This window comes from Nelusetta ayraudi, unplaced genomic scaffold, assembly GCF_046127955.1.
Source record: "Nelusetta ayraudi isolate G7.1 ecotype Tasmania unplaced genomic scaffold, CSIRO-AGI_Nayr_v1 ptg000022l, whole genome shotgun sequence".
Taxonomy (NCBI): Eukaryota; Metazoa; Chordata; class Actinopteri; order Tetraodontiformes; family Monacanthidae; genus Nelusetta; species Nelusetta ayraudi.
Window position 1 is genome coordinate 4,955,588 of NW_027466072.1, and position 15,766 is coordinate 4,971,353.

The following is a 15,766-nucleotide window of genomic DNA, read 5'->3' on the forward strand; positions in this document are numbered from 1 at the left end:
TATTTTTTTTTTTCCTTTTTCGTTGGCTTTGAAATTCCAAAAACACGGAAAAAGACAAAAAAAGTGTCAAGTTTCAATTAGTGCGAGAACTAAAGGGATGTGAAAGAGCTGCACCTTACCTGTCAAGTGGTGTGTGCGTGTGCGTGTGCGTGTGCGTGAGTGTGAGAGAGAGCGAGAGAGAGGTCAGGTTCATCTTGTCCACCTGTCTCCATCCTGCTGTGGGTCGACAGCTAACCACTGGTGTCGCCTAACATTGTGTTTCATACTGAAGTGATGTCCACTCCTCCCCCGAAACCATTTTTAATTTATACTTAGTGTTGATAGAGTTGTGCATTACTATGGAGATTTTTATGTATGATTACACATGAAGGATGGATTGTACGATGAAAATGTTGAAGATTAAAAAATTGTTTTAAATTAAAAGAATTAAAAAAAGAAAGATTCAAGTCACACTTTGGTGGACCTTGTTTGTTTGAGGTTTCATCACAAACAACATCACACATTTAATTTTTTTATGTGAGTTTATTTTGCTTTATTTTATTTTTATTTTTATTTCTCCCTCAAAAATATCAGCAAGTAAACAGCTAGTAGTGAATCTCAAGTCTAGAAATGAGTTATTAATTACTTATTACAATGCCGTGTGCAATAACAGTGTTGTAGCATTGAGGAAGAAGAGATTCTGCACTGCAGATAAAACCTAAAAATCAAACTACATGTTGAGAAAGATTCAAGCAGGTTTGTTTCCAGGAGTCATTTTGTTTGGCTTTGCTTTTATATTTTAATATTCAATGTAATGATTTAAATGCCAAATACACATGTAGATAATTTCTATGTGCATCCATTCATCTGGATCCAAACAAATTAAAATACTGAAAACCCAAAATTGAGTAGGTGGGAACGAAAAGAAAACTCTTTCCAGAGTGTCGTACACTTGCACTTTTATTTTATTCCACTACAAAAAAAAGCAGAGGCATCAGAAAAGCACCTGGTTAAAGCAGACCAGCAGCGTCCAGTCAGGCCTCGCAGCCGCAGACTGAAGGAAAAAGAGTCTGGAGTCCCAGAGAAAGACGTGTAACATTCCCACTCTGGCTTCAACATGCAGCAGAAACTCAGACGCTGCTGCTGCTGCTGCTGCTGCTGCTGCTGCTGCTGCAGAATTGGACGAGTGTGAAGACAGGAAGGTGACACAAAAACCTTAAAACAGAAAAAGAATTCTCTACTGCTGACAAGATTTGTTGGGAAGATCTAAGCAACAAAAATCACAACCGGTAATATAATGATAATAATACTTTTAAGAATATTTAAAATCAAACCACAAAATATGTGGGATCCAGTTAAGAAATTTACAGCACACACAGGTTTTCCTGGCTAACTAGGAGTTTTTCTTTTTCTTTTTTTTTGTTTAAATACAGTAGTTGATACAATCATGAAAGCCTCACTACTAGGGCCCAGCGTGCATCTTAAGGAGAGAGGAGTGCTGAATGCTGACAGCGCTCAGATGATACAGTAGCTGGATGGGAGGAAGCCGAGCCCTGGTGGCTTTTCACTGGAGAGCCGCGCTGAGCAGCCTGAGGAGGCAGCTGGTTCCTGCAGCCAGTCGTGCAAACCCAGCCACTGCAACAAGCTGTATTTTGTTTTTTTCATTCTGTTTTTTTTTTTTTTTTTTTTTTAATCATTCTCTTCAGACTGGTAACACAGCCTGGCTGCTAGTTTAAATATCAGCTGGAGCTACAAAATGTTACAGCTTCAACAAAACCATCACACTTCATTCGTACATTCAAGCGAACAATGTGAATAAAGAAGTCGGGATTCATTTTCCCCATTTGAAGAGATTCTTCTTTGCACAAGATTATAAAATGATTTTCTTTTTCCCCCCCAAAATGTTTTTTTTTTTTTTTTTTGTAGGTGAAATTTTGCAAATGCATAGCGGGGGCAACCGGCCCACTTCGCTCCTCCTCCTTCTGCTCCTCCTCCTCCTTCTCCTCCTCGGGGGTTGGTTTCTTGCTTTGCGTCACACGTGGCTCTCATAGAAGACCTGGCAGGCCGGACTCTTGTCTGCGTCCGCTGCTCGCTCCTGCTCCGACTCTCGCTGCTCGTCCTCGGGCTGCTCCGGGTCCTGGCTGGGGCTCGCTGGCGGTGGCTGCGGTGGAGGTGAGGGGGGCCGCGCTGCCCCCACCTGGCCCAGCTGCGGGTGCACCGACACCTGGATGGCGATGTGCTGCGGCTGCTCCTGCACCGACGAGTTGTCCGAGTCGGCGGCGGGCGACTCGCTGCGCTCCCGCTCCCGGCCCTGCCCCTGCTCCTGATCCTGATCCTGCTCCCTCTCCTGCAGAGCAGCTAGCAGGTCCCGGGCCCCGATGGCCTTGGTCCCGGGCCCCACGGATCCATCAGCCGCCTGCCGCAGGAAGGTGTGCCTCATCTCCTCCACGCCCACCACCTCCAGGATCTCCTCCATGAAGTTGCGGCAGTTCATGATGAGCGGCGGCAGTGGGATGCTGCGCGCCAGCTCCTCGATGTAGCGAGCGAACTCCATGGTCTTGAACTGCGTGACCTTGGCCAGCTCCAGCGTCTTGGTGGAGGTGATGATGGGGATGCGCTTGGCGATCTCGAAGGCCTTCTGCAGCTTCTCGGCGCCCTCGGTGCGGAAGAACTCGTTGATGGCCTTCTCGGTCTTCTTCAGGTGGCTGCTCATCATGCAGAGGCGCGTGACGTTGAGCGCCATGATGATGGTGAAGGTCACCAGGCACACCACCATGTAGTAGACGCCCATGTCGCCGTTGGTGAAGACCACGCGCAGCGTCACTGTGCAGTTGGAGCTGCCGTGCACGTTGGACGCCATGCACGTGTACTTGCCGCGGTCGGCGAACTCGATGCCGCTGATGTTGAGGACGCCGTCGTCGAGCAGCCACCACCTCCCACCTGACAGACAGACAGGCAGACAGACACAATTAAAACCAGATGATTGGACAATAATCAATTACCATTTTTTTTATTGCGATATTTATGTTTTGCCCAATTCTATAGGCAATGGAAACGCAGCGACCCTCACCGTCCCTCTCCCAAACTTGCCAGTGAACTACGGTGGCCTGCGCACACAAAAGTTGGGATACCTCGTCTGCCTTCCTCTTCATTGGTTTATTTGAGGATGCGAGCGTTCGCCCTAAATACGAAACACACTGCTGGTGGGTTGGTTTGTCCACACCAGGCTTCCTTAGAAATACGGAGTAGCAAGATGGCAGCGAACTGGGAGCAAGACCCTTGTGTATATTCTTGTATATAAATAAGAACCGTTCTATGGGTAGGAAAACCAAATTACTTTTTGTATGTCTTTATGGGCAGTGTGTTAAACTTCCGACTTCCGCCGAATCATGTGACCTGATGGAGCATCCAGGCTGTGGGAGCAGTCACAGGGTGTTTGTGCAACTGCAGAGGGGAGGCCTGTGGTTTCACATGCCGCTCTGGGCAACAACTGACAGGTTGCAGCAGGTCTGCTCAGCATTCCTCACCATTAACCCCCACGTTCAAAAACGCAGTGGAGCAGAATAAAAATCATTTGTGGAAAAACACCTTTCTGACTCCAATTAGCCTTTTGTTCACAGGGTGAAACGGACAAAATGTGAAAAAACTGTTGGTTTCTCTCCTGTAACAAAGACTGCTTTGTGTTGGTGGTCTTAGGTCAGGTTTCTGTCTCCTAAGGATTCAGCAGGAAGACGTCTCAGGCTTAGAGGCTTATGGACGGACTCAGTGAATAATTTTAATGTGAGAGTTAATCTTCAAAGATTTTAATTTTCTAATTTTCTAGAAGTTCTTTGCTATTCGTATGTGAATGCCTGTTGAGACCTTTGAGCCTTTTTTCTGGTATGCGAGACAAAGAGGATTACTTTAATAGAAGGCAAAAGCACTTCCAAACTATTTCTTATTCGTGTCGATGCACGCTGGAATAATTTCTTTTGCAATTAAAAATCAGGGGGTGCATCTTCATATTTTCACAGAATTAGAGTGACAAGAAGCAGAGTTGTGTAGCAAGCAGCCACACAAAGAACCCGTCGCACACCAAGTTAACTCGAGCCCCTTGTGGATTCGCTGCTGATGAAACTTTAATGGTGTGATATCCACTGCTGAACAAGGTTTAGAGTGACAGTGCGGGTCCGGGCCTCACCATTCTCCGTGTCCAGACGGTCTCCATGGGAGTTGAACCATTGGAAACTGGGGAACGGCTCTCCTGTCACGTTGCAATCAATCAGCACGCAGCTCCCCTCCCGCGCAATTATCTGGTTCACATTTGTGAACACAACTGGGACAAATCCGCCGGCCGGCGCCGTGCCGTTCCCCGTGCCATTCCCGTCGGTGTCCACTGATAAGGCGGTGTCCACTGATAAGGCATCGGCGGTGCAGGAGGCCAGGAGCGATGCCACCAGCAGGAGGGACGCTGCCATCAGGAGAAGGTGGCCACCGGAGGAGTGCATTGTCACAAACTGTCGGTGCATCACCCCAGAAGGAAGAGACTGTCATTCCTCTTGGGTGTCCATCTGGGAGAATAGCTATCTCTCCATAGCAGAAGGCAGTTTGGTAGTCAGCTGTGTGGCTTGAGTCATGCTACTGGGGAGAGGAAGGAAAGAGAGAACAAAGAAAGAAAGAAAGAAAATTGATTAGCATTTGTTTGTATGAGAAAGGTGCCAAACATATAAATCCCCCCGTCGACTTCGTCTTTAGTTGTAATGAAGCAAACGCTCCATATATTCTCGAGGAAACTACTTGCTTCCCTCAAACCATTCACAACGCAACCATGTTGAGTCCAGTATTCTCATTGACAAAAACAAGTCAAAAATTAAAAAAGAGTAAACACTGTTCAATAAATCACATGTTAGGCTTAATTCTTATATCTTCAATTTGAATCTGGACTGGTGCAGAGTGCAGTTAAACACCCCGTTCTTAGGGCTGCAACGATTAGTCGACGTAATCGATTACGTCGACAAATTCGTTGCTGAATGATAAAATCACACTCCAGTCGCTACATGCTCATTTGTACCTGAAGTGCAGTACTGAGCGTTGAGGGTGGCAGTGTCGCTCGTTGTTTACATCTTGCAAAAAACAGAGAGGAACGGCTTCTTATCTGAAAACGCTCGTAAACCCCTCCCCCAAAGATTCCAAAGTTTAGGAATATGTCACAGAAAATGAAGCAGTGAAACACGTCATTTGAAAACTCTGTGCAGCTCACCTACAGCTCCAGGGTAACACTATGGCGATACGTGAACACCGTAAACGCTGACACCCAGAGTCGCGGTATATTATTATGTATAGTGTATTAAAGCTAGGTTACGGTACAACATAGGTGTGAAGATGATTTTTAGCAAGTTAGGTTAAACAGAAGTCCAAAACAGGTTGTGAAAATAGAGACGATAATAACGATAATAGTCGTTATAACGATCGATAGTCGATAACAAAAAAAGAAAACCTTGTCTGGACATCAATCAATGTCTCCGGTGGCAAGATAGCGACCCGTCATCTCTGGCGTCACCACAAAAATCCATAAAGTCAATTCTAAACAAAATAGTTTGACGTGCTCATACTCAAATCGCCACCTCGACCTTTGTTGTTTTGACTATTGACTATGATGGTGTGTAAAGACCGAGTGCTGTGTTGACAGAGTGTCTTAATACACTCCGAGGGTTATGACACCGTCTGAGGAAAACCATGAAAACAACACAAGACCACACCATCATAACGGAACACACACACACACACACACACACACACACACACACACACACACACACACACACACACACACACACACAGGGTGCCGTCTATTTCCGAAACAGAGCGCTCTCTTGGTACAGCGGCAACAAAGACGGTTAGGTTACCTTCTAATAGCGCTACACAATGCTCGCTATACACATACAATAACGCACTGCCGTCACGTTCCAACGTCGCATCACACGGTGAGATCGAATCGCTCGACACACTAACGGAACCAGGGCGTGAGAGCCGGCTATGTACTGGAGGTGATTTCCTTCCTTCCCTCGATCGTTCCGTTGCAATGCGGACTGACTGTGAGCATTTCTGTCCCGGCGAGTCCCCCCCCCCCCCCCCCCCCCTTCCGCGGAGCTAGTCAAGCTAAAGCCCCGTTGGGCCTGTTGAATGCGTGGCTGGAGATAACGGCCAATCAACATTAAAGCAAAGGAACACTAACAACTGGAGATGAGTGGACGAGGTAACTGCACATTCACGGCGAGAAATGTTCCCTCGTCAGCTCGTCGACCCCAGCGGATCGGCCAACTCGGCGTCGACGTAAGCCGCTTATCGAGCACCAAAAAGCGGACGAATCCCGCATAAATGTCGCCGCGACGTACTCACATCATGTTCCGTCGCTGTCAACCGCTTTGCCGTGGTTTTTTTTTTTTAATTTTTTTTAATTTTTTTTTTTTTTTGGTGGGTGGGGGGGGGACGCGGTCTGCTATTTCCACGACACCTCCTCTCTCCTGCCAGCCGCTGGTTGTCAGTCGGTCCGCTATGTGACCGAGTGGAGCAATTCTCTGCACCGCAGGATGGAGAAGGACGCAGGGAGGGAGGGAGGAGGAGACACCGCCGCCTGGTTCATCACTGTGCTAATATCAGTATCATCATCAGCACACTACACCATGATAATTCAATAATTGCGTTTATTTTCATCTCGTTTGTGCATAGAGACACGCCGGCTTTTTAAATTTCTATTTTGTTCCGCCTCAAGTGTCACGTAAAGTACTTGAACTTTACGGCCACTTGGGGGCAGCGGAGCAAGTTCAAATACACTGCTGCCGTTTACTGATGAAACGAAGAAGTGACGCTGAAATTAAAATCACGTTTATGAAAGAATTATATTAAATAGGGGGGGGGGGGGGGATCATTTGTTTATGAAGTTTGTTTTGTTTATTCATGTTTTTGAAACAAATTATGTATTTAATGACAGTAAGAATGATATGCAACCAAGTTTAAAAACAGGACAAGGTATTACATCTTTACAATTTGCAATTTTGTTTGCTAAAATGTTGGCCTATGCAATAAGAAAAATGAACTAGAACGATTGGAATTCTTAAAAATAATAAAATAATAAAACCAAGGAATTTTGTCTTTTGGACAGATTTAATAACCAAACACAGACCTGTGTAACAGACACTTTGTTCCAGTTATAAAACCATTCAAGTGAACAATGTTGCATTCCTGGATGGAAGGCAGACATTAAAAAAGTGACTTAATAAATATAAGTTGCTCTACTTTGGAAATGAAGACAGTGAACCTTTAACATTTGTTATTTTTTTTTACATTTTAAATAATTGATTGGTGAAATTTAATTCAATTTCCAACAATGTTTCGAAGAGGGTTTCATTTTTAACACAGTGAGGCTTGACAGGTAAATGTTTGGCCTTGACATCAGGAGCTCTGAGAACACGATGCTGCACGATACTGAGTAGCTAACAAGAAGTCAATAATAAACAGAATGAGAGTGAAGCGTGACCCTTTGCACAATCTAATTGAAAGGACACCTTCTAAAACTGGCAAGCAAAAACCACACAACAACTGCACAACAAAAATATGAATGATATGTTTTATTTTTTTGTGTATATAAACTATATTAGACATCTTTGTAGTTTCTTTATTGGAGCAGCAGGTAATTTAAACTTTTTTTCTTGCATTGTTCTAAAATACTTAGATTTTTTTAAAAAGCTCTAATCGACATCCAACATTTAGTGTGTAAACTTTCTATTGTTAATTGTTCAAGTTAAGCTCGTAATATAGCATCACGTGGGTGGAGGGAAATAGCCCTTCACAAGGCCTCTTTGATGAGAGCGGAGAGTCTTCTGAAAGCCTGTGGAACATTTTACGAGAAATTACATCCACTTCAACAGTGTGTAAAGCACAGTGTGTGTCAGTATGAGTGTGTGCGTGCGTGTTTGCGTACCTCATCAATCTGCTCCGGTGAGGAGAGCGAAAAGGCGGCTCTCACATAGGGACAAGGTTTGCTACTGTCAATCATGAAGACGCCTCCGGGAACCAGCAACACCTAACAATGAAAAATATCACAGTGCATTAGGAAGGACGCTGAGAGCCGCCTGGCACGACGCCTGGAGGGAAAGAAAAGACGTTGAGAGAGGACAAAGTCAATTGATGTGAGAGAGAAGTTGCAAAGGACAGGGTCAAATGGGAGTCCTGAAAAGAAACAACTTTTCAATTGAAACTTTCAAGAACATTTCAAGGCAACAAAAAGTGAAAATTTGCCTGAAAAAAGGATTTTGACCAAAAAAAAGTAACCAAAAAGTAGTGTTGTAGTCAAGACGGCACCAAACCCGAGACCAAGACATTATCAAGACTAGAGAGTCTTGAGATCCAAACAAGACCAAGACATTTTGGGTTCGAGACCAAGACAACACCAAGACTTCATATATCAAAGTAAAATAACAAAACAGAAAAACAATGACCAGTATCTTTTAAATTGTAAATTCTAAATCGAACAGTAACATCTCTTTTCATCAAGGTATCGTTTAGTAATTTACCATTTTGCTGCTTTGCCAACTATTTTGAACCATTTTCAAAAAAACAACTTTGCTTCATAAAATTAAAAAATAAATTAACTAGGAATAAGGGGGAAGATTGTCATTTTGGGTGTCAGCTGAAATCTCTTGTTATTATTGTGTCATTGCATACAACTATCATCCATCCAAATATGTTTCTCTCAAGCATTCAGCCCTTTTTTCCCACATCCAATCAGAGGGAAATGCCTGACAGAACCCACGCTGGTTTATTTGCAGCCAACAAGCCGTGTGCGTGCTTGTCCCTCCGTTGCTCCTTCCACAGTTGCTGAACCGGCTCACAGAGGGAATAATGACTGCTTTACGCACTCCGTCCCACGCTCTGCTGCTCACACAAAGACCCGCCTCGGCTCCCGGTGAACACACAAACACCAGTCGACATCACCGGGGTTAGTGGGAGGCTGTTGTGTGCTTACTGCTGTTGAGTCGGCCGACAGCAACTGAGTCGCAATCCAACAATGCCGTAAAATATTTTATTGTGCGTATTAAAGCCTGCGCTCACCTCTTTTTCCAAGGCTTTCTCCATAATGAGCTGCTGGGTGTCTGCTACGCCCTTTAATTTGATCCACAGGAACATGCCTGCAGATGGGGAGTGCCACTCTGCAAGGTCTACACACACACACACACACACACACACACACACACACACACACACACACACACACACACACACACACACACACACACACACACACACACACAAAATTAGTTAGAATCGTGTTTTCAAGTTTTTCTCTTCTGTAGTTGTTTTATAAACGAAGTTTATGCATGTTGCTATGTTGATTTACATTGAGGGCCACTTTGGAAAGATGTGTTTTTAGTGATGCCTTTAAGTGTTCACCTCTGGATAACATTTTCATTGAATCCAATGATTGAAATCCAATGTTTAAGATGCTTAAATGGTAATCAATAACAGTCTTTGCAAGAACAAAGGGACGCTGATTAGGTGAAAAGTAATGTATATTAGTGTAGCACGTGGTTCAGAGAAGGTCACTTGACAGGCATTCACAGTAACAAATGAATCAGTTATTTTAGTGACGTGTCGTGCCAGAAAGTGGCACCAATGCACCTTAACAAAGACGTCTCAGTTGCAAGATGAATTTCATTTAGCTCATTGGAATCATGTGCAGTGTGTATCCTTCAAGTTTAGTGTCTGATGGCAGATAGTTTTTTTTTTTTGCTGTACTTTAAATCTCTGGTACACCAGTTCATCATGCAGCTATTTTCAAAAATGATCAAACGTTCAGCCCCTCCTGAAACAAACTCTTCAGTTGTAACTGAAAACTCTCTGAAAATCCCCAGACCTTTTTAACTCTGCTGGCTCAGCAATCAATTGATAGTCAACTCATTATCTTTTTCTTCTTTTTTTTTTTTTTTTTTATTTATTTTCAAATAGAACAAACTGAAAACTAATTATCTGGCTTGCACCATCAAATTCAGGCTACATTGTGATTATAAGTAAACACTGTGCAACACTGAGAAAACATGACAATTTGTGGGGGGAAATGAGCTGCCTTGGCTGGAGGTGGCTGCTCTGAGCTCCAGCACCAGCAGGGTGCAGGCATTTCTCCTCGTAAACAAGCTGCCTGCATTTAGTTGTGGCTCTCACTTCAAACATATATTTTGTGTCAACTTTGGCTCCAAAGTGTAAAAAGCAGCTATTTTTGCTGCTCGCAGTGTTTACCTCCTGACCCCGCCCCCACCTCCACAAACCTTTGAGCCACCTCTCTGCAGATGTGATCATGGCATCCCGTTGAATCCTGTAAAAGTCAATCACTCTGCAACAGGAGAGAGAAAAAGCAGCGTGAAGCATGGCGTGCTGAACGTGTAAGTGTGCATGTGCCTGACTGGTCAAACCAGTCGGTGTGGCGGGGATCAGACATACCCGTCGATGTGCTGGAGGAAACCCTCCTGGCCCCAGCTGTGTAGCAACTGAGACACAATGAGCTGAGAGGACGCAAGGAAAGGAGTGTAAAGTTAAAGCGGTGCATTGCATTCTAAATGTTCACAATGGAGTAGTGTTGTTGTCAATACTGCACCAACCGAGACTGAGACATTATCAAGACTAAAGAGAATTGAGATCGAGACAAAACCAAGACTTTATATGTCAAAGAAAAATAACAACAAAACAGAAAAAAATGACCCCAATCTTTTTTAGATTTAAGTTTGCTTCTGAATTGAAAAGCAACTTCTCTTTTCAGAAAGGTATCTTTTAAAAATTTGAGCTCATGAGTTTCAGTGCTTTCCTCATCATCGCAGCAAAAACCACTCCTGTCCCTGCGGCTGAAGGGAGGCAGTCTGAGACCCAACAGCAAGTGCAACGTGCTGTTACAGGAAGGTGTGGTGAGATGAGCTGAAGACCCCTGGGCACCACTCACCTGCGTGAAGGTGCTGGTGTGCATGGTGGAGGCCTGGATGTGCAGCACCACCCTGTCGATCAGCGGCTTGGGGCCCGTCACAAAGCCGATCCTCAGGCTGGAGCAGGGACGTGGTGCCACAATCAGACATGCATGTGAACCTCCACACACACACACACACACACACACACACACACACACACACACACACACACACACACACACACACACACACACACACACACACACACACACACACACACAGGTTCCTTAACTCACCCTGAGGACATGATCTTGGAGAAGGAGTCGGTCCTGATGATCCTGCCATCAGTGTCCATGGAGAGGAAGGTGGGAGCCCACGGCTGTTGGAAACACAGCACACAGCAGACCAGGTCAAGTGCTCTGGTGTCACACTATCGGTGGTACCTGGGTGAATTTCCGCACCTTGTCAAACTGCAGGAAGTAGTATGGGTCGTCCTCGATGATGAGCATGTCGTACTGCCTGGCCAGCTGGTTGGGAGGCGTGGAGGGGGATTAGCCTTGAAAATGCTCTCAAATCAAATCGCACCACTGCATCCTTCATCTGCACCAGTGTTTTTCAACCTTTTTTTTAGGCCACGGCACATTTTATACATTTGAAAAAAAATCCCATGGCACACCACTAATAAAAAATGTTATAAAATGAACTAGCCAAGTAATGACAATATCCATTAGGGATGTCCAATATTGACTTTTTGCCGATATCTGATCAGCCGATACTGTCCAAACGCTTCATTTCCGTATATTCATAAAATTGGATCATTCACAGTGGTTGAAAATCCCAGTGGATGAAAAACACTCATCTACACGGAGCGGTTTCACTCACCTCGTACACTTCCTGCTTCCTCTGAGTGGTCATGGAGGCGCCGGTGGGGTTCCCCCCGTTGGGGATGGTGTAGAGCACCCTGGGAGCGTCGCTGCCGGGCTTGTGGACCTCGGTGGGGTCCCACCGGGACAGGACCTCCCGGAGCGCCGCTGGGATCATACCGTGCTGATCGCTGGGAACGTTGATCAGGTTGCAGCCGATGGGATTGAGCTGAGACGGGAGAGCAGGGTCACCGAGGGGTTGGGAGACTGGAGTAGGAGGGATCGCAGGTAGGTGGCGCTCTTACCGCCGCCAGCGTGCCAGAATACGTCGGCGCGTCCAGCAGGACGTTGTCCCCGGGGTTGACCAGCATCTCAAACACCTACAATCAGGAGACGCGTGTGGGAGTCTGGTCATGTGACTGCAGCAGAGTTTGCTTCCCCTTGTTTGGTACCAGCAGTAGTGTTGTAGTCAAGACCAACTGAGACAGGTTGGTCTTTCTTTTTTTTTTTCAATTCAAGTTTGATTCTACATATATGGAACATCAATATTTCCTTTAAGCAAGGTATCTTTCAATTATTTTCTTTAAGATTTTTGCTGCTTTGCCAACTATTTTGAACCATTTTCACAAAAACAAAAACTTAAAAACAAATTAACTCAACATAAGGGGGCAGCATGTCACTCTGGGTGTCACCAATGGAGGGAAACTAGGGATCGGCTGGAATCTCTTCTGTTATTATCGTGTCATTGCAGTGTTGGCTGAGTCTCCACTGGTCTGGATCAAAAACCCAGAGTCAGTCTGTCCAGTCCAAGACTGAGACAAGACCAAGTAAAAATGCCTCTGGGTGCAAGAGGAGACCGAGACCTTTTTAAGGGTCTCGGTCTCCAGTACTGCCACACTACCTTGCAGAGCCCCTCCTGGCTCCCAGTGGTCACGCACATGTCCATCTGGCCGTTCTCAGGGCTGTAGTTGGCCGTCGGCGGGTCGTGGAGGTTCTTCTGCAGGGTCTTCATCCACGTCAGCAGCTCAGGTATTCTAACACAGGGGCGATAAGAGGACAGGGCGAGTGATGTAGCCCGTCAAGCAACATCAGAGAAAGAAGTCTCTGGCTGTGATGCACTTTACCCGCTGGAGGCGGAGTACTGCAGAGCGCGCTTCATGGTGGCCTCGTTGAAGGTGACCGCCGGTCCATCCTTCACCTCAATGATTGCCGACTGGAAGGGGAAGGTGTTGGGGTTGGGCGCCCCTCCCGCCAGAGAGATCAGGGTCGGGGGGGACCGCTGCTGCAGCTCGGCTTCATGCGGAGACACAAAACCACTCTGTCTCACGTGCGCATTGTCGTACGAGTTACAGGATGAGCAATGAATCTTTGCAGCTTCTGTCAGAATCCATTCAGCAATAGTTTGGTGTCAAATGTAAAGAAAAAAAGTGCTCTGGACAGTGAAACATTTAAGGTGATTAACTCCTCTCAAATGTGTTTAAGGAGGCTGTGGTGACACTTAATCACCTACAGGAAAAAGAACCACCCAATGCTAATATGATGGGTGCTTATTCCTGGCGAAGTATTCAAAAACAAGAAATAACAGAATAGAAACACAGCTTCTATTCGTGCTGTGCCGATTGGCTAAAAAACACCAAGTTGTTGACTACTGAGTCATCAGCCAGAACAGCACTGTGTTGTGTTTTCTGCTGCTGCTACTGTTTGTTTGTCTTGTCTGTTTGTTTTTCTTCTAATATAAAATTGGAGAAGTTGCTCTGGGTTGAATCCCTTCCCACCGTGGCACCTCAAATGAATTATGTGGATTTGATCAAATCACCTGGGTGAGTCATCATGTTGGTCGGGCCTTTCAATATCTATCTTTATTGGAGTTTACATGACGATATATTCATTATGCTTGGTAGGTGTGTTCACTGTTTACCAGCACATTCAGCTGTTAGAGTAATGGATTTACATGCTGTGGTATTCCCCCACCACTCAAGTTACAGAGCTTCTTTTCATTTTGCTGGTGCACCTCAGCATCATGTTTTGTTCAGCTGCAGGTGGTTAATGGACAATGAACAGTAACTTCATTCATCCTGGCATGGCACTGCCCCAGTAGGAACCAAGCGCCGTGCCCAGTCTGGGGTTTGTCGCATACAAAGTATAACAAACAAACCCCCAATCAAACATGTCTTTTCGCACACACCACCGCCACAACAAACCCAGCACGAATATAAACACAAATCACCAGCATTTGCATGTAAAAATTATCTTTTACATCTGACATCACCCCCACCAGCCCTTGCAGCTGTTGCACAGCATTGAGTTTTTCCAGGACCCCCCCCCCCCCCAGATTACATTGACCTCTTTTTAAAAGCGGTTGACAGATCGTGTATTGTTTTTAATTTTTGGATGGATCCTTGTTTTTGCCCCCCCCCATCCCCGAAAAAACAACAACAACAACAACAACAACAACTAATCATCAGCAAACCTTTCACAGTGCAGTCCTTATTTGCAATCAGTAAGTTGTTTACTCACTAAGCATCCTGATGGCCGAGGGCTTCCTTGCTGCGCTGACAGCTGTAAGGAACCGCGCGTAATTCATAATTCTCGGATAATCAGTACATCCGTTTCTCTTTTACACCTGTTGAAGGTCTGCAGACACTGAGCCGTGCATCTGATCTGAGGGTCAGTGAACGCCTCACAGCTGCTGTGGAGAAAAACGACATTCCGTTGACACAACACTTATTCCTTCATTCATTTATTTTAGAAACACGCAGACTGTATTTGTGTGCACATTAGCTACTACACCGGTGAACCGGGTGGATGTCATGACTACATCAGCAAACAAACAGTGTTAAAACGTGGGGGAAAGTGCAGACAAACACATTACAAAGAACCGTCAAGCAGAAAACAGGACGTAAAATGTTTATCTCGTCACTCTCGCACATTAACAGAGTATTCTAGTCACGTACTTTGACCACGTTCGTGCTGTGTAACTGACCTTGCATACGTTGGCGTACGCGGTCGCGGTGGATTCTGGTCTTTGTATGTCTTTAGTTCGCCGGACTCATGGGACCTCGTCTTCGGCGTGAACTACATTACCCGAGCGCGAGCCAGAAACACACGAGCCTTGCGAACGTTTCCGCTTCGTGGGAACGGTTCTTGTGTGTGTGCTCTCCGGCAAACGTTTTGCGGCGAAACGTGAAAATGTGCTGCCAAAATACACATTTGCTGTCCGCGGGAGCGCGCCTGCGTGCTTGTAAAGCGTCGTCGTCGCGAATAAATGAATGGATTTAAAATAGACACAGTGGCGTCATATAAACTGCCGTGTTTTATTGGAAAGATGACGATTTAATGTGTAGGCTAACGTAACAAGCTACGGTACAATGAAAGCTGCATTCACCATGCGAACTACATTAACTTTTTTTTTTTTTTTTTTTTTTTAATTATATAGAACATTAGTCAAATTCGCAATGAGCTCAATTGCCCTCTTGCTAAAGTGAACGCTAACGTAATTCTTGCACTGCAGCCGACCATAAACTCATCTTTAGATACGCACGTTATATTTGTTTGTCGTGTACTGCATGCAAATAAGGTCTGATTCATATTCACACGCGACTCCGAGACAACGCTGCACCAATGACCCCCGCCGCCTGTGTAGTGTCCACTAGTGGACAATGAGGGAACTGGTGACAAATGAATACATCCCGGCATGTCCAGTTACATTCAATCTGCGTCGGTGTTCTCTTACCTCGGTCAAAGGAGGAAGTGCTTCTGTAGAATGGCGGAGGAACCAACCCCGCACTTATACTCTCTGTTATGATCTGTTTGTGTGTGTGTGTGTGTGTGTGTGTGTGTGTGTGTGTGTGTGTGTGTTAGATTAGATGTACTTTATTAATCCTTTACAGGAAATTGAATTGTCACAGCAGCAACATTCATACAGTGCCCTCAAGACACTTAGGTAACAAAAATAAAACCATAATTTCGTGCCTTATTTCTCAATGACACATCCGT

General features: G+C 45.3%; 2 protein-coding genes across 8 annotated transcripts; both read right to left on the bottom strand.

Moving 5' to 3' along the window:
- Positions 1-716: 716 nt before the first annotated feature.
- Positions 717-6,535, bottom strand: mfap3l (microfibril associated protein 3 like). 6 transcript variants are annotated; one of them, XM_076028243.1, is made up of 3 exons: positions 6,358-6,535; positions 4,160-4,599; positions 717-2,919 (listed from the first exon to the last, which is right to left on the bottom strand). In XM_076028243.1, the coding sequence occupies exons 2-3, from the start codon at positions 4,485-4,487 to the stop codon at positions 2,012-2,014; spliced, it is 1,236 nt and encodes a 411-aa protein (XP_075884358.1). In that variant the 5' UTR covers positions 4,488-4,599; positions 6,358-6,535; the 3' UTR covers positions 717-2,011. The 6 variants fall into 6 exon arrangements, with proteins under 6 accessions (XP_075884358.1, XP_075884361.1, XP_075884360.1 ...); XM_076028246.1 differs by having other exon boundaries at positions 4,160-4,596; positions 6,358-6,379; XM_076028245.1 differs by lacking the exon at positions 6,358-6,535 and adding an exon at positions 5,903-6,075 and having other exon boundaries at positions 4,160-4,596.
- Positions 6,536-7,571: 1,036 nt separating this feature from the next.
- Positions 7,572-15,118, bottom strand: aadat (aminoadipate aminotransferase). 2 transcript variants are annotated; one of them, XM_076028249.1, is made up of 14 exons: positions 14,754-15,118; positions 14,288-14,456; positions 12,895-13,063; positions 12,672-12,804; positions 12,076-12,150; positions 11,790-11,999; positions 11,369-11,434; positions 11,204-11,286; positions 10,946-11,042; positions 10,453-10,514; positions 10,281-10,345; positions 9,070-9,176; positions 7,940-8,041; positions 7,572-7,846 (listed from the first exon to the last, which is right to left on the bottom strand). In XM_076028249.1, the coding sequence occupies exons 2-14, from the start codon at positions 14,352-14,354 to the stop codon at positions 7,805-7,807; spliced, it is 1,278 nt and encodes a 425-aa protein (XP_075884364.1). In that variant the 5' UTR covers positions 14,355-14,456; positions 14,754-15,118; the 3' UTR covers positions 7,572-7,804. The 2 variants fall into 2 exon arrangements, with proteins under 2 accessions (XP_075884364.1, XP_075884363.1); XM_076028248.1 differs by having other exon boundaries at positions 14,288-14,459.
- Positions 15,119-15,766: the final 648 nt, after the last annotated feature.